Source organism: Rhopalosiphum maidis, chromosome 2 (assembly GCF_003676215.2).
Source record: "Rhopalosiphum maidis isolate BTI-1 chromosome 2, ASM367621v3, whole genome shotgun sequence".
In the NCBI taxonomy this organism is placed as follows: domain Eukaryota; kingdom Metazoa; phylum Arthropoda; class Insecta; order Hemiptera; family Aphididae; genus Rhopalosiphum; species Rhopalosiphum maidis.
In genome coordinates this window covers 14,741,541-14,759,746 of record NC_040878.1, presented here as the reverse complement: position 1 = coordinate 14,759,746, position 18,206 = coordinate 14,741,541, and the positions used below count along the sequence as shown (strand labels likewise).

Sequence of the window (18,206 nt, the reverse complement as noted above, 5' to 3'; positions counted from 1 at the left end):
CTCCTAAAAATCTAAATTCTCCTAAATGTTGATCACTATAAGGACTCATTTTAAATATAGCTCACTTGTTTGAAAAGATTGGCGATCCCTGTCCTAGGTTTTACCGGCATTCGTAATTTTAGAGAAACATAAATACGAGAACAACTCATTTAACAACTCATTTGCGTACATTCAACATTTTTTACCTGGCAATTGACGACTCATTTGTGCACAACATAAACACTGCGGAAAGACATATTTTGTATTTTAAAACTTAGACTTACATAAAGTAATTGAAATATTGTTACAAATTATCAATTTTTGAATATTCTATAATAATATGAAAAATATATCATTAATAGAAAAGTACTCTATACGTGACGTATAGGTATATAGTATATCAAAAATAATCGTCGTGTATTAAACATAAATAGATACTTAAATATTGCTAGATTTCAAGCTTTTAAACAGTTGTTCGCCAGCAAACGGTACTATAGGTAACTACTTTTAACTGTATGGTCACTATAAATATCCAAGTTTATAATGTTTTTAAAACGCGTCGCGATAAAAAGTCTATAAATATAGATAGTTATAAATTTAGTGAAAATCGAACTTTAAAATCTCTTGATACAAATTTTAGGTGTACAAATAGGTGCGCAAACGAGTCGTACCCCATTAATACTTTTATATAATATTCTTTATTATTTTAAATTATTTTTATTTTCAGTAATCAGTATATTATATTAAATAATACGATAAGTCGATAAGTAAATTTGATTAGAGAAAAAAAAAGCTTGAAGTTTGTATGATCAGGGAAATGATTTTTTAATGTGAATAAAAAAAAATGTTTCTCAAGATTTTAAAGTAAAAAAAAAGGATTTTGGGTTTATCATATTTTAATTTATTCATACTTCATAGACACCAAATAAAAACTAATTGTGGCTTATTAGATATATTTTTTACGAATATATATTATACAAGTAAAAATAAAATAAATGCCAATCCAATTTATGCCAGTACCCATCTTTTAAAAAAATGTATTGATTGTTTGCAATGTTTGCATAGTACCTATATATATTATAAAAATATTAATACTTAAATTTTTATTTCAGAGATAATTGTAGATTTTCTTATATATTTATAATATTATTATACAGTTATAATTTATCTATGTACACAAAATAACCGGTACCGAAGGAATGTTCTGTTCTGTAGCATTAACTGTTGTCTGTTAGTCTATTACTGGCTACTGCCATTTCATAATTAGTAAAAGCTTTTATTAAGGGACTGTCCATACTCCCTATAAGCCGCGTGAAAGTGGATAAGTGACAGGAATACAGCCATACAGGATACCGGATAGGCGTTGGTGCCACTAAGTCTGAAATATTAGGGGAACTGCAGGCACACAAATAAATACCCAATTTAATTTACTTACTGTCAGCCTTTCCAAAAAACTAGGACTCAGGAGGGTCGTTTGGATTATTTTCATATCGATAGTAACAACTTACTGTACAAATACGGATAATTTTTTCAGTGTATTAAAAATACTAAATAAGTTTTTTTTGTTAATTTTTAATCACCATAATGAAACTGAAATATTGGACGGTGACCGCCGCAATGCCACTGGTCTATGACGCGTGCCCGCTGCCCCGCATAATATTTATTAGATAAAAATATTTTTATTAAATTATACGTAGGTATATTACAAAAATGCAAAATAAAATTTATTAAGTTTAATATTTTAATATTTATACAATTTACTTTTGAATAATTCTCTACGTTATAACTAATATTGCACAGGACGTACGGATCTCACATTCTGACTATGTTATGCTTAAATTATTAAAAAAATTGGGGGTCTAAGCTACAGTATTCCCATTTTATTTATCAAGAAATAAAGCTGATTTTATTGTTTATACCACGATTGTAAAGTACTTTATAATCGTGGTTTACACAAATTTGTAAATTGTATAAGAATGTGATGCATACACATACTGCATACTCGTTTTTATTAAACCATTTATATTTATATTAGATTTTACTGTAAAATAAGATCTACTAATTTAATACAAAATAGTTAGATGGTGTATATAAAGTTTTATTTTTGAATTAAGACATACCAATAGATTATTGAAGTATACATAATGTATTGTTTATTTGTTATTTGTATACCTTTAATGATATAGGATTTGTATTCTATTAAAATGTTGTAGTTATTAATCACTGATACTTGCATACCTAAAAATATTTTCTCTTAATAATATTCCTTTGCATAAAATTATATCATGTACAATAGCTATCAGCTATCAATTGATTAAGGTCATATAAAAACTCTAAACTTGAGTCTATGCTAATAAAATACTTAGTTGATGTCTTGATGTAATTTAAATTTTAAGTATATCAAATAAGTAATAAACAATTAATTATAAATTTGGTGTCTATGAATAAATTAAATAACAAAAATAAAAAGAATATTTTTTTAAATATGATAAATCAAAAACCCTTACTTTCACTTTTAAACTTTCAGAAACAACAATTTTGTTTTATTCACGCTAAAAAAACCACTTCCCTGATCATACGAATTTCAAGTATTTTTTTCTCTGATCAAATTTATTCATCGTATTACTTAATATAATATACTGTAGTAAAAATAGTTTAAAATAATAAAAAATATTATATAAAAGTGTTAATGTGAAAATATATAATATAGTATATATTGTTCTTGGTAAAGTTGATATTAATGTTTATAGGTACCATGTAGGTAATAAGTATTCAAATAGATTTTATCAAGTTAAAAACACATAAATAAACTATTTTAATGTCACTGTATTAAAGGACCCAAATATTTTAGTATGTTTAATGAATTGGAAAGTACGAGCTTTGGATAGGGAAAGCTAGATAATTGGATTTGTGACGGGATGGTCTTAATATGGTCGACAAACCAAAAAGAAAAGAAAGAAAATGGTAGGCAAGTAGAAAAGGCAAGTTTTTCAAAAGAATACATTCTAAGACTAAAATTTTATAAAGTTATTACATCAAGTATTGAATAATAAGATTAAAACATTTATTGATTTAAGTAAGCCGATGGTACTTTTGGTCTATCAGACAATAGTGGGGCCATGGCGATAAGCATTTCCTACATTTCTGTAACTCGGGTAAACATATAACCTCAGGTTAATGCGTGGGCTTGTTACCATATTCCTCGGATGACCAGTCTCTACTCTTTAGCTAACAGGTAAACAAGAATCCAATAAAGTATCATTTTAATATTAATCTATGGTACAACAATATTATAAGGGTAACTAGGGTAAGGCACCTAATGTTATTTCAACACCAATTTTTCGATACACATTATTTCTTTAGGCTTATTACCAAATTATTTATCATTAATTAGCAATTAATATCATTAAAGAAAAGAATAGTTGATATGTATGGCACAACAAATAACACCATATATTGTGTTTTCAACTCAAGTTCATTTATTGACTTAAATAGTATAGACAAAAATTACATGACTGCAATGAGTAGTGAATGTTAAGTGGTCAAAAAACAGCCAAGATCGTGGAAAAAATGATGTTTAGTCCATCTGAAACAAACGAAAACAAGTTAGAAAAAGCTAAATGGCTGATTTACATCTGTTGATAAGAACTCACCTTCTTGAAACCAATGTCGTTGGCGTATTCACGGAAACACTGACGGCACAAGTTGATGCCATATTTCCTGATGAGACCGTGCCTGTTTGTGCACGCTCGGCTGAAATATAATGTAGGCCAATGATAAATACAGAAAAATATGATTTACTCTTGTACATAGTATAGATAGTAGATACCTAGCAATCGTTATAACGTGTACATTATAAGAGGTAAAAACCGTTTGGTAAAAATAAAATACACTTTGGAGCGATTCTACAAGTCTAGACAAAATCTACGATTATATCATACACACTCTACATAATTCAAAACATTAACTACCCATCATACCTTAAAGCGTCGCAACCTCTAAATGCACCGCCATATACAATATACATACTAACACAAATGACATGTTATGTATGCCGTTCGTGGAGTACACGAAATAACTATGAAATACGTTCGACTTACCAGTAACGGGATCCTTGACCGTAGCGTCTTGGATGCGAGTACCATACGTTGGCGAAACCCATTTTGATTTGTTTTAAGTCGGCAAAATGACTGACAAAGAAACAGAAAACTAACACGTGTAGTGAAAAAGTGAGTTTCTTAAAAATCGGCAGCCGAAGTGAACTGAGTGATGATTATTTCGTGAAAATCGTGTAATACACGATGAACGATAGAAACGAATAAACCGAACCGGACGCAGTGTTTCCCAAAATGGTTTTTTAGAGGTTATGTTAAGAAAATTTTCACAGTGAAATGTTGTGATATCGCCCCGTTACAATACAGCGATATTGCGATATGTATACAGATAACACGTGATAAACCGCGTACTGAGTTATTGAGTATGTTATTTCATTATTTGAAAAGTTTATATTTTAAAATTGTCTAATGTCTACATTATTTTTGTTAGAGCATTGGTGAATCGTTTACAATGGAAAACGCGTGGAAAACTGAAATTCCAGAATTCAGGCCGGAAGACAATCCTCACGGCCTTTTGGAGGAAAGTTCATTCGCCACATTATTTCCCAAGTACCGAGAAACGTATCTGAAAGAATGTTGGCCGTTAGTGCAAAACTCATTGTCAAAATTTCACATCAAGGCTGATCTGGATTTGCTAGAAGGCAGTATGAGTGTGCGCACCACACGCAAAACCTGGGATCCAGCATCGATATTGAAGGCACGAGATTTAATCAAACTGTTGTCAAGGAGTGTTCCGTATGAGCATGCTGTACGCGTAATGGAAGACGATATGGCTGCTGATATAATCAAGATCGGCTCAATGGTGAGAAATCGTGATAAATTTGTAAAACGAAGACAAAGACTCATTGGCCCAGGAGGATGCACATTGAAGTCTGTTGAATTGCTGACCAACTGTTATGTGCTTGTACAAGGACAAACTGTAGCAGCTCTAGGACCCTTTAAAGGACTACAACAGGTATGTGAAAATCATTTCAATTAACTGACAGATTGTTGGTGATAATAACTGTTTCATTCTATGGTATTACAGGTACGCCGTATTGTGACGGATACAATGAAAAATATTCATCCCATTTACAACATAAAAGCATTGATGATTAAACGTGAACTGGAGAGAAATCCCAAGTTGAAAAATGAAAATTGGGATAGGTTTTTACCAAATTTCAAACCCAAGAATGTGCCTAAAAAGAAATCTACAAAGAAAGCGAAGAAACCATACACTCCGTTCCCACCCGCTCCAACAGAGAGTAAGATAGACAAATTATTAGAGTCAGGCGAGTACTTTCTCAAAGAAGACGAGAAACAAAAAAGGAAAAAGAAAATTAAAGAAGACAAGCAGAAGGAAGCTAAAATTAAAAGAGAAGCAAAACGTAATTTGGCATTTATTCCTCCTGTTGAATAATAAAATAAAAAAATAATTGTAAATGTATATAGGTAAAAATATAATGATTTTTAATGTTAATTTTTTCTTTTTAATATAATACCAATAAGTTGATATGGTAATTATTTCTTACTTTTTAACCTAACCTATATTAAGACAGACAGCAATGCCACTAATTATGCATTTTGAAAAAAAATTTTCAAATTTTTATTTTAAATAATAGTTATGAAGACTGTCTTACAATTCACTAGCATATGAGATGACTCCATCTTACAAGTATGTAAGAAATAATTATTAAGCATGTACAATTTTATTAATTAAAAATATTTGTTACTTATTTAAAAATTAAAATATTCTTAATAAGCCACAGATTATGTTGTTATTTTTAAGTTTGTTGATATCTAATATTTAAACATTTAAATGAAAACTGCTTTACATAACTGCCATGAAACACAATTTTAAGATGAGACAACTTGTATGATGGTGAGACATCCTGTTAATCTAATATATTTTCAACATAAAATACAGAAAATATTTAAACAGACTTACTAAAACTTGAAAAAAATTAATAATAATGATGAAAAACAAATCAACTGGTAATGTCACTGGCCACCGCTGGGTGGTTTCTTTAATTGATGAACACTTATCGAGAGATAGTTTAACATCACGATTAAAGGTAGTACTATCTTTAATCGTGTTTAACATTGAACATAGATGATTTTAATGGTAATTATAAGTATTTCAGTGTTTTCTAAGAATTTATATTTGTTTAATATAAGCAAGTAATAAATTCAGAAACTAAGAACTTAAAAAAAAAATTTAGCTATTCATTTAATGGGTTTTGAAGAGAAGCAGTTTTTTTTATTTTTAATTAAATAAGTCTCTTGGCCATTTTCTTCTAAGTTTTCTAGGAAGGTTGTTGGGAATGATAATTGACGGCGTACGTCAGTTTGTTAGTTAAATATGGTTGATGGTTCACAATATATTTTAATAGTTCTAATTCCAAAATTGATTATTTCCGATATGGTTCCAGTCCATGACTAGATACTTTATTATTTATTTTTATTTTATAAATTTAGTAAATGTTTAAAACAAGACTATAATATGACTGGAATAAAAAGTGGAAGATCTATACAAAAATATACTTAATAAATATTTCAAATACAATTTAAATTAAAAAAATATTGTTACATTAATGTACTTACAGGTTGTTAAGTGTAAAACATTTAAAAAAAATTAAAAATATAAATTAACAAAATATTCTAATGAATGAAATGAAAATTTAAAATGGGTATACCAAGTATATAAGTCACAGTAAGAAAAAATAAATAGTATAATACAAATATATGATTATTATTATAAGCTAATCTAATCGTTATATTTATCTAAAGCGTAACTGATATCCTCTGGGCTAACATTGAGTGATACTTTACGGAATATGTCCCATCTCTTCTTTTCCAAAAAAATGAGACCGCTATCCCTTAATCTATATGCTATTATAAGTATTTGTTGTTCATTTGGCAACTCTTCACCTGATACATATTATGATAAAAAAAAGTAATTAATTTTTGGACATAAACTATATTTATGGTAGTACAATAAAAAAGTACCTTCAAGCAAACAAATGCTTTTCAATTGTGTATAAACTGACTCAATAGTACTATGCTCGATACCCGTACTAGATGTTTCATCTCTAAGTGCTCTGAGAAAAAATTGTTCAAAAAGACAACAACACCTGAAAAAAATTTGAAATTTATATTTTTCAACAATACTAATGTAAGTATTTAATATATTAAATCTATTGAAATTCAATACATAATGTCTTGAAATGTAAATTAATTCTTTAATACTTTATTAAAAACATTTAATACAGGTAAATATTATAAGATTAATTCACTTTACCTTTTTTTTTTTTTTGATACATTATAGAATTATAGTTTTAGTATGGTACATTTTTGATCATTTCTATTGTATAACTATAATTATTATGTCCTATTATTAAACAATTGTTTATTCAGTTTAAATTCTTAAATTATCTGCTACTGGTTGGTGAAAATATATGTAAAATATCTACATTAGCTTAAATTGACAATAAGCTTTGTAATAGATACAATCCATTTTTTATAAAAAAAACTATTTTAAACACTAGAACTTAAATAATAAAAATATTTGAATAGAAATACATAAAGATAATTAAATGTTTAATGTTAAATAAAATAGCTCAAACTATCAGTAGGAAAGCATATATTTGTAAAAATTAATACTATTTTAACATCATCGTGAAAATGTCCAAGCAGCGTTAATTTTGGAAAATTATAGTAAAATATTTAATATAATCAAAATTTAACAAAGTTGAATAATGACAATTAATCATCCCTAATATAAATTATAAAAATATTAAATTTAATAACAAGAATGTAAAAAATGATAAACTGTTATACCTGTTAAATACCTTTAATTAAAAACTATATTGTAAAATGTAGTTTAACGCCACTTTATTATATATCAAAAACAGTAAACACTACAATTGTTATTAAAACAAAAAAAACATTTCGCTTCGGCTTATAGGACACCTTGCATCCAATGCAGGTCACCAACCAACTGTCATAAGAGTCAGAGTACCCTCATGGAGTCAGGCTGCCTGCACACATATATTATTGGGAAGAAGTTTATCTTAAATAATATATAGATCCACACAGTGCCCTGTTATAATATACCTGATAGCAGTTACACGAACACCAGAAAGTATTGAATTTAACACCTGATTTACATGGTTAATGGTTATTAATTGGGAATCATCTTCAGATTTAATTAAATCAATAGCTCGACGACAAATGTCCAGAGCTCGTCTTGCATCACCTGATATTGCTGCTACTTTCCTATTATGGAAATACATGTTTTTAAATCAAATATACAAATTAATGAACAATTATTACCTTGCCACTAATTGAACAGCATCTAGATCAAATGTAGAATTTCCTATCAATCTATTCATTATTATTTCTTGTAATTGCTGGAATGTGTATGGCTTGAATACTAATCGGGTCAATCCCTAAAAAGAAAATGAAATAACAAATCTTTAACAACAATCAATTATATAACAATTTGTAATGTATAATCAACCATTCTACTAGTGACACATCCTCTTAACACTCGTTCAGGCAAATCCATTGTATTAGCAATTGTTATTACAACCACTTTTGAACCAGTTTGACTAGGCCAATCAAGTATATTATACACAACATCTTGTTTACGATTACAAATATGATCCACCTAACAAATTTAAGTTCAATAATTAAAAATAATTTATTGAGTACTTAAATATAATAAATTACTTCATCAACTAATAAAATTGTAGACAACTCTTTAACTTTTTTGCTAGAAAAATAGTCATTAAGAAGTGTTTGAGCTCGAGAAGATGATACTGTTTCTCCAGTTAGGTCTTTCCATATGACTGAAAAGGCTTGGTGTGGATTGGCAAGCCTTAAACCATTTATTTCAATAAACTAAATAAAATATTAATTTAAAATTGGTTATAAATCATATGGCAAAAATTATTATTAAGATGTATAAGTTAAGTTTAAAATTACTTTAAAACTATGTTTCATCAATAAATCAGCATTTAGTGAATCTATTACTCTCTTAACTGTTGCTGTTTTTCCAGTACCAGGAACACCACTGATATACATACTCCTGTATAATTATAATGTAAACAAATGATTAATTACTAAATATAGTAAACAACATAGGCATCACTAAAGGGTATCAAGGGGTTTCTTTGCTACCCCAAAATTTTTTTGGGGGTAGCAAGGGTATCGTTTTGTTATCCCAAAAAAAGTCTTGGATTTTAAAAACATATTTGATGTTTATTGTTCAAGTGTGTACAACGTAGACTTAAGACTAACTATAATTGTGATTGTGTCCAATGTCCAAAATATTTATATTTTATGATGTCCAATTCGGACGACTAGTGTATATCGTATATGTCATGCTTGTTATTACTTTCATATAACGTCATACTAAACGGCAATTGCGTGTATTGTAATAGTGTGTTTAACTGATAACTAATAATTTTATTTTCTTTGTGAGCTGTTTGGTTTGTTGTTTCTGTATTATTATTATTCTGTGTCCTCTACCAACAATTTCATAAATTGCCATAAACTGTGAATTATCAATATTATAACATTGATACTTAATACTACATACATTGGCAAAAAAAAAATAATTTTTCATTTTCTAAAAATAAATGCGATGTAAATTTGCTGTAGATAATTTTTATTTTGCTACCCCAGAATTTGAACTTTAGTGACGCCCATGGTAAACAGTGTAATATAAATTTCATCAATTTACCCAGTTAACTCATCATTAATTTTTCTAACTAAGAAAGAATGTATAGATTTATATTCAAATTCACGGCATGGTAAATGCTTAGGAGCAGCATGTAAATGTAAATTTGCTCTTGCTTTTTCTAAAGGACTGCACGGAATTCTCGCTCCACTATCCAATCTTTTACTCACTGAAGCTGTCAAGTTTTTAACGTGCGTCTAATAGAATATAACATTAAAACTTATTATTAAGGAATTTTTTACTAAAAATATATCTATAAATTAATATTAAAATATTTGGTACTAATTTAATACACATCCCAGTATTCAGTAATTTAGTACATCATTTATATTTTGATTTACAAAAACTATTTAGTTAAGTAGCATCGGAATTGAGGTAAAAAGTTTTTTTAAACTTCGCGAAAAATACACTCTCAGGTGGATTATAGATTTATATTTGGGAGCATAAATATAAATTAAAAATTTAATATGAGCATCAATTGGTTATTGTTCTGAAAATAATGTCTCAATATTTTTCCCAGGTGTGTACCAAACTAGTATTACTAAAATTGTATTTTTACTTTGGGAGTTTTTCTTGGTGTTTTTGGTGTCGAAATCTCAATTTCTTTATTTTCTGGTATATCTTGTAAAATACTACGACGCACTCTAGAGCCAGAACGAGGAGTGACAGATTGTCTTAAATGTTTCTGAAAATTTTAGAGAAAATAACTTAATTAATATTAATTATAATCAATACTATTAAATTCTAAATTATTGTTTATTAATTATTTATTACAAAAATAAAATAAATTACTTATATTTTGTTATGTTTCTTAAAAAGTAAAGCTATAAAAGAGTATATTATAGGTTGATTGCATTTGTATTAAGATTAATTCAGGTATTTATCATATTATTGTCAATATAATATTAACCTATAAGGCTATAAATTTAAATAATTAAATGCTGATATTAGGTGATTATCTTTACTTGTTTTAGTGAGTTTAAACAATACTAATCTATGATTATGATAATCAATTAAAATCTATTTAAAATTTAATTAATAGCATATTAACATAATATATGTACTTCATTTAAAAATCCTTACATTCTTTGGAGTCTTCCAAATATCTGCTTCATCATCTTCATCAATTATTGATACTTTTCTACCTTTTTTATTCTACGACCAGAAAATTGTATATATTAACAAAATATTGCTTTTCATAAAATAAAAATTTAAAAACTAAAACAAATATTTACACTTTTAGGAGTATTTATATTTTCATCAACAGGTTGTCTTGTGCGTTTCTACAATTAAAATTTTAAGTCAGAAAAATAATTATATTTTAAACATATTGGAGTATGCTCAGTTTTGTTGTATTTAATAATAAAATTAAATATTTAAGGCAAAATTAAAAGCAGTTATTAAAATAGCTTGAGTATGAAATTTACTTACTTTTTCAGGAGACGAATCAGGTGTTTCAATTTTATTTAAATCTACCAAATCACCAAATCGATCCACAGGTTTTCTTAGACGTTTCTACAAATGTTTAACATTTTGATTATAGGAGAGTTTCATAAATATTATTTTTTTTTTTTTTACATACAGATGGTGTAGTATTAGTCACGGCATTTGATTTTTTAGAGGATGACGTAGAAACTTTCTGTGAACGTCTCTATAAAATTACATTAAATGAATACAAAAACTAATTTCATTTAATTCAGGGCTTGGAATCAAAATTATTTAATACAATTGTTGGTCTTAGATTCTCATTTCAATTACAGTTTTAGATGATTATAGTAGATTTTAATATTTAATTGGGTAAACTCAATACAGAAATAATAAAATATATTTTACCATTTTCATTGTTGGTTACTTAACTTAAAATACATAATTATTATCAATAATACTAATAATAGATTGTTTATCAATTAAAATTCTTTTTAAAAGTTTGATGTATGAAATAAAATATCCTGAATTGTGGACCAGTATCAGCAGAACACAAGATATTCTAATATTCTATCCAAATACTGTAATACTGTTTTATTTAATTATGCATCAAATATATTTTGAAAATAAGCAGATTCTCTTATCTTCTTTAAATCCTTTTAACAATTTTTAAACAAAATTGAACAAGTATCATGTTGATACTTAATTTTTGTTCTAAGCCCAATGCTATTTATAAAATTATTACTTTTGGTATGTTTGATGATTCATCTTCAGTATCAGTAATGTCACCACCAATCATAGCCTCTTCAACTAAATTTAAGAGATTATTATCATGACGTTCACTCCAGCGCTGTGATTTTCTTGAATTCTTCTATAATATAATATAATTATAAAATTAAACAGATAAGATTTAAATTTCTATTAAATATACAACATTTAAACTTATTTTTAAATATTTTTATAATTTATAGTATAAAATAATATGCAAGGACTCCACACTCCCAACATGTTATATTCATCTTAAAGATTTACAATACAAAAAATCAATAATATAATAAATTTTGTACTGTTAACTTAAATATTATATGAGAGTAATTTTTGATAACAAGTCAATTTCAATAGAAGTATAATATTAAAGCTGACAATACTAATTAAAAAACAGATATATAAAAGTATATTATGCATATATTATAGGTAAATTATATTTGCTTTTCATATATTTATGCTAATATTGACATATATATATATATATAATTGTGGCAATGGTACTGTCAATTCCATAACCTATATCCATATGATTTTAACTTAAAATGATTTATTACCGATACTATGAAATTATCTTTGCTTGGCTTAATAAGTTTAAACAATACTAACCGATATAGTGGCACCAAACTCAGACTTTTTATATGCAAAATTTAAAAATTTTTTCTCACCTACCCAATCGTTTCAGTCATCTAATATGGTATAAAAATACATAAAGGTATGGACTTCATTTTTACACAATCAGGCATCAATTATTATACAAAACACCTTATTTAACTTTATTATCCCATTTAACCCCTAGAATTCTACTATACCCCTTCACCTATTTAAGAAATGAAGCAATCACTTTCATGATATATGAGGCGCCCCTGAACTCATAGTTATGATTAGGGCTCGGATTTATATGCAACAAAAATCAATAAAATATGCAGTTTCATATCATAAATATGTAAAAAATATACAAGATATTTTTTTTTACAAATTAACAAAGTATAAGGTTTTGAGTAAAAATGTACACAATCTAAATATATTATGTATAAAAATTTGCTAAAATTTATTAAAAAAACACATACATGTGCACATATTGTAAACACTTACATTGTATAAGTATATAAAAATATTATAAATTAAGTAAAGTATTATTTAAAATTCAGAATAACCAATAACATTATTTATTCCATGGTAAATTTTATGGTCTTTAATTTTTATAATAAGTATTTTTATTGTAACTTGAAAATTTGACTCTTTTAAGCGAAAACAATGTAAAGGGCGCACCACACATTAAAGATGGGTGGAGGGATACGTACAAGAAAAAAAAAAATCATAGTCAAGCTTTCATAGAATTAGTTCCGAACTTTGACGATTTTTGGTCTAATTTGATAATTTGACTAGACTAGTAGATATTTTTACAGACGTAAAATCTACGAATTGTAGAATATGCAACTTTTATGCAACTATAAAGAAATATGCAAGAAATATGCAAAAAAAAAAACTAACCATAGAGTCTACACATTACGAAACGTCGGCATTTATAATCAAAATTATTCTAGGTGAATTATAGAAAAATAAACATTTGCATATAAATCCAGGCCCTGGTTATGATATTAAAATTAAATGCTACATAAACTGCATTTAAAAATTTATAAATAAATTTTTGTGTTTAATTTAATAATACTTTTAAGTACTTACATTTATAGGAGTCTTCAAAATATCAATATTAAAATCTGCATTTTCACCTTCGTCAATTATTGATATTTTTCTACCTTTTTTATTCTAATATCAGAAAATGTTATGAATTATCAAAGTATTTTTTTTCATAAAATATAAATTTAAAAACTAAATTAAATATTTACACTTTTAGGAGTATTAATGTTTTCATCAGCAGATTGTCTCGTGCGTTTCTACAATTAAAATTTTAAGTTAGATAATACAGTGGAGTGTCGATTATTTGTACTATTTGAACTGATGGAGATTTGAATAAACAAACAATGATTAAAAATATACAATAAATTAAATTTAAATATTTTATATAATTAAAAATAAAACTAATGTACTTTAAAAGTATAATATGAACAAATATATATACATATATATATATATATATATATATATATATATATGTTAAAAGTAAATAATATAATTCATTTAAATTTAAAAATATAAAATAAAAATAGATTTTTTTTCAAAAATATTGTAGTGCAGATAATTGATGCTACACTGTAATTACTAATTATATTTTAAACATACTGGGGTTTACATTGGTATTTTATTATATTTAACAATAAATTAAAATATTTCAAAGCAAAATTAAAAGCAGTAATATAATTAAAATATGAAATTTAATTACTTTTTCAGGAGAATCTGGTGTTTCAATTTCATTCAAATCTATCACATCACCAAATCGATCTACAGATTTTCTTAGACGTTTCTACAAATGTTAATATTATAGTTATAGGTGAAAGTTTCATAAATATTTTTGTTTACATACAGTTGATAATATATTAGTAACATCATTAGATTTTCTAGAAGATGATGAAGAAACTCTCCGTGACCGTCTCTATAAAATTACATTAAATTAATGAAAAAACTATTTTTATAATATAATTCAGGGCTTAAAACACAAATTGTTTAATGGTGTTGACCTATTAGGTTCTCAATTTTAATATATAATTTAAGGAATTCAATAAAAATATTAATCATTTATCATTTTCAGTATAATGAATTCCAAAATTAGAATATATACTAAGTGTCACAAGAGCATAAATATGGCAACAGTAGAAATTTGTCTTTCATTGCACATTTTTATACAAAACGTTAGCCACATAGTAGGAAAATTGCATACATTATTTTTCATTTAGATGCATGATTCGTATTATGCATTCTCTCGTAATAAATAATATAATTATTAACAATATTGGCAGTAGCTGGGCAAAGATTTTATGCCTGGTAGGGCCAACTTGAGGCACGTAATTTTACTGAAGGGCCAATATATAATACTTATAATCAGGGGTTTATTGATTACGTATATTCAGTGGGATTAATAAAAGAGAATAAAAAATATTTTAAACATATAGGTTTTGATGGAAATTTCAATATTTAAAATTTAAACTTTCATACAATTTCAGGGTGGGCCAGGGACTTTTCAAGGAGGGCAATGGCTCACCCATGCCCGCCGCCACTGAATATTGATTTTCTAAAAACGATGACAAGTATCATGTTAATATAAAATGTATGTTTCAAGCCCGGTATTATTTATAGAATCATTACTTTTGGTATGTTTGATAATTCATCTTCAGTATCAGTAATGTCACTCTCAATCAAAGCCTCTTCAACTAAATTTAAAAGATCATTATCGTGACGTTCACTCCAACGCAGTGATTTCCTTGAATTCACCTGTAATATACAATACAATTATAAAATTGAACTGATTAGATTTTAACTTCTAATAAATATACACTATTTAAACTAATTTGAGCAAAATGGATTAGTAAATGGAACAGACTCCACACTCATATATTATGTTAATAATCTTATAAACTTAAAACATGGAAAATAAATGTTTGATATAACCATTAATTATAAAATAGCCTATACTATAATCAATATTATAACCAATTTTGTTATTAGAGTAAATTGGCCTATTGTAACATTTTATGGTCAAAATATTATCTAGGGGATTTTAACATTAGAGTAAATTTGATAATAAATAAATTTACACTAATATTAAAGCTAACAAAACAAAGTGTTCTAGTAAATGTAAATTTGTTATGTTATTACAGAGACAATATAATATTATTATAAATTAACGAGAGTTTGATGTTATCTTCTTTATTACTACCAAATACATATAATTTTCTATTTTTCAAATACTAAGTAATAACTTTATGTTAAATGTATAAAATATACTATGTTGTTACTCCAACAATTTAAGCTTTTATTTAACAAGCATAAGGTTAATTATAAGATTGATTGGGTGCCTTGATTATATAATGTTAATTTATGGTTGGTGAATACACATATTTAAAATATGACATACTTTTGGTGTAGATGGAAGACTTGAAAATTTATCCAACCCATTATCTTTAAGTTTTTCATTTGTCATCTAAAAAATAAAAAATAAAGTTAATATTGTATTTTAAAATATTTATAAAAACAACATACTTTTAACATGCTAGGAGACAGTGTTGACACATAATTAGATTCATCTACACGCTTTATATTCAATTTTAATTCACACTATTTAAAAAAATAAAATATTAATATAATAAATTTAACTAAGTATACATATTAAGGTAATAAGGTATAACTTACTAATTCTATAATTGTATCTTCAACAAGACGTCTATTATTTGGTTCAGTTACAGTGTCTACTTTTTTAGTCTAAAATTAAATACAAAATTTACATTCAGACTTTATAAATCGTAATTTTAAACATAAATACAATTGATTACATCATTATATTATATATTATGATTTTATATTAGGTATATAAGTAAAATAATATTTATTTTAAACTAACATCATGATACAAAAATAAAGTCCTAATTCTAATATTAGTCTTTGCATAATAAGTTTAAAAAGGCAAAATGGCTAATTTATATTCTCTTGACCAGAAATTATAAACTGATGATCTGCAAGAAAGTTTTGGCAGTCTACAGAAGTGTTAACATTACTTGCAATTTTATTTTATTAGCCAGCAGTTGTTTGTACAAAAATATTGTATTATATCACTATAGGTAGGTTCAGTTTTGTAAATAGCAAATAATGTAGCAATGAAATCATAATAAATTATTGCTAAACATTTTGTTTTATAATAATTAAAACAAGTTAAAATTGTTATAAATAAAAAAGCCATTGGATCAAAATTTTTGGATAAAGATCCGCAACAGTATTAATACTACAAAAATATAAACTTTTTAGAATAAAGTATAAGTGGTCTGTAGAATTAAAGTTATGAATTTAGTGGTCTGTGAGACCTAAAAGTTTGACAACTGCTGTTATAGAGTAATGTGCTAGTACAAGTGGTAGGGGCAAAAAGATTATTTGTCTCCTTACTCCTAAAAATAGTAGAGATCTAATATATTTATTTCCTTCACAGGATTATGATTTTTTTGATTTTTAAGCGATTATATTGTGTATTAGCAATACTCCGTCCCTATTGATTGACTAGTATTTACTATACTCATACTATTACTATATTAAGTACCTTATTACCTTATCAAATATATATTAATTTATTTTTATATTTACAGATTGTGGAGTTTTTGTTTTTGAAGAATTATTATGCGAGTCACATTCATTTGATATTTCATTAAAATTTTTGTATCTTAATGACCTTCTAGAAGAAGACAATTCATTTTTCAATCTCAGCCGAGTACAAGGAGTTGAACTTTTTTCTGATGATGAATTAACCATCTAAAAATCAAAAATATATGTCTTAATAATAATTAATATTTAATTGAATTTAACAAAGGGTAAAGAATTTTTTTTTGTAAGACCAGAAAGGAAACTTAATACAAGAAATAACAGCGAAGAAAGAGTAAACATAAATTTACCTGATATAGTATAATAATAATTAATATTTACCTTCTAAATAATAATTAATATAATTACCAAAAGACCTAATATTTTGCTTATTACACTAATAGAACAATAACTAAGATTTCTACACGTCAACAAGTCTATCAGTGAAGAAAAAAATATGTTACTGACATGACAAAATAATTTATTTTGTCATGGGTACTGACAGAGGCACAAAGCCTAAAAACAGTAAAACTAAAAAATAAATAATAACAATAATCAAAAATGTAACACGACAACAAAGAAGTAAAGAATGCGCGGGAAACGTTATCGTCAATTATATGACCGACGCGCGCATCCATGATAAAGCGTGGCTATAATAAATTTAGATTATACACTTATATATTATTATCATAGACCTGATTATTATAGGATATAATAGAACATTGCCTTACACAGAAAAAAGATTTTGGGGTCTTTTTGAAAATCAGTTAGTGAAAAGTAGAACTTTTTTTAATAAATATACAACAAATTTTTTATGAAAATTAGGTTTACTTAAACTACTTTTTTTAAAATACAAACATTGATATAACAAAATTAACATTAAAATTGAATAAGTAAATAACCATACAAAAACCCAAGTATTTCGGGGGGTATTTGAAAACACCCCCCTGTGTACG

General features: G+C 26.3%; 3 protein-coding genes across 8 annotated transcripts; 1 reads left to right on the top strand and 2 right to left on the bottom strand.

Annotated features, from left to right (window-relative positions):
• Positions 1-3,435: 3,435 nt before the first annotated feature.
• Positions 3,436-4,261, bottom strand: LOC113551740 (40S ribosomal protein S29). Its single transcript, XM_026954181.1, has 3 exons — positions 4,080-4,261; positions 3,633-3,732; positions 3,436-3,565 (listed from the first exon to the last, which is right to left on the bottom strand). Exons 1-3 carry the CDS (start codon positions 4,139-4,141, stop codon positions 3,557-3,559), a joined length of 171 nt encoding a protein of 56 aa, XP_026809982.1. The 5' UTR covers positions 4,142-4,261; the 3' UTR covers positions 3,436-3,556.
• Positions 4,262-4,397: 136 nt separating this feature from the next.
• LOC113553310 (KRR1 small subunit processome component homolog) lies at positions 4,398-5,594 on the top strand. 2 transcript variants are annotated; one of them, XM_026956579.1, is made up of 3 exons: positions 4,398-4,456; positions 4,525-5,049; positions 5,122-5,594. In XM_026956579.1, exons 2-3 carry the CDS (start codon positions 4,546-4,548, stop codon positions 5,491-5,493), a joined length of 876 nt encoding a protein of 291 aa, XP_026812380.1. In that variant the 5' UTR covers positions 4,398-4,456; positions 4,525-4,545; the 3' UTR covers positions 5,494-5,594. The 2 variants fall into 2 exon arrangements, with proteins under 2 accessions (XP_026812380.1, XP_026812379.1); XM_026956578.1 differs by lacking the exon at positions 4,398-4,456 and having other exon boundaries at positions 4,463-5,049.
• A 992-nt stretch (positions 5,595-6,586) lies between these two features.
• LOC113552250 (origin recognition complex subunit 1) lies at positions 6,587-17,799 on the bottom strand. 5 transcript variants are annotated; one of them, XM_026955025.1, is made up of 24 exons: positions 17,593-17,799; positions 17,257-17,421; positions 16,318-16,386; positions 16,168-16,242; positions 16,043-16,108; positions 15,274-15,399; positions 14,495-14,563; positions 14,354-14,434; positions 13,860-13,907; positions 13,696-13,779; positions 11,990-12,115; positions 11,402-11,470; positions 11,251-11,334; positions 11,055-11,102; positions 10,903-10,974; positions 10,379-10,504; positions 9,823-10,016; positions 9,063-9,165; positions 8,808-8,978; positions 8,596-8,745; positions 8,409-8,524; positions 8,190-8,351; positions 7,083-7,207; positions 6,587-7,004 (listed from the first exon to the last, which is right to left on the bottom strand). In XM_026955025.1, the coding sequence occupies exons 2-24, from the start codon at positions 17,419-17,421 to the stop codon at positions 6,841-6,843; spliced, it is 2,493 nt and encodes an 830-aa protein (XP_026810826.1). In that variant the 5' UTR covers positions 17,593-17,799; the 3' UTR covers positions 6,587-6,840. The 5 variants fall into 5 exon arrangements, with proteins under 5 accessions (XP_026810826.1, XP_026810827.1, XP_026810828.1 ...); XM_026955026.1 differs by having other exon boundaries at positions 11,990-12,112; XM_026955027.1 differs by lacking the exon at positions 16,318-16,386.
• Between the last annotated feature and the right edge of the window lie 407 nt (positions 17,800-18,206).

Coding starts and splice junctions, on each gene's coding strand:
- LOC113551740 (XM_026954181.1), bottom strand. CDS start 4,141: ATGGGTTTCGCCAACGTATGGTACTCGCATCCAAGACGCTACGGTCAA. Junction 3,733..4,079: donor GGTCAAGGATCCCGTTACTG/GTAAGTCGAACG, acceptor ATTATATTTCAG/CCGAGCGTGCACAAACAGGC.
- LOC113553310 (XM_026956579.1), top strand. CDS start 4,546: ATGGAAAACGCGTGGAAAACTGAAATTCCAGAATTCAGGCCGGAAGAC. Junction 5,050..5,121: donor CCTTTAAAGGACTACAACAG/GTATGTGAAAAT, acceptor ATGGTATTACAG/GTACGCCGTATTGTGACGGA.
- LOC113552250 (XM_026955025.1), bottom strand. CDS start 17,421: ATGGTTAATTCATCATCAGAAAAAAGTTCAACTCCTTGTACTCGGCTG. Junction 16,109..16,167: donor TGTCTCCTAGCATGTTAAAA/GTATGTTGTTTT, acceptor TTTATTTTTTAG/ATGACAAATGAAAAACTTAA. Junction 11,471..11,989: donor AATCATCAAACATACCAAAA/GTAATAATTTTA, acceptor GTAATTTTATAG/AGACGTTCACAGAAAGTTTC.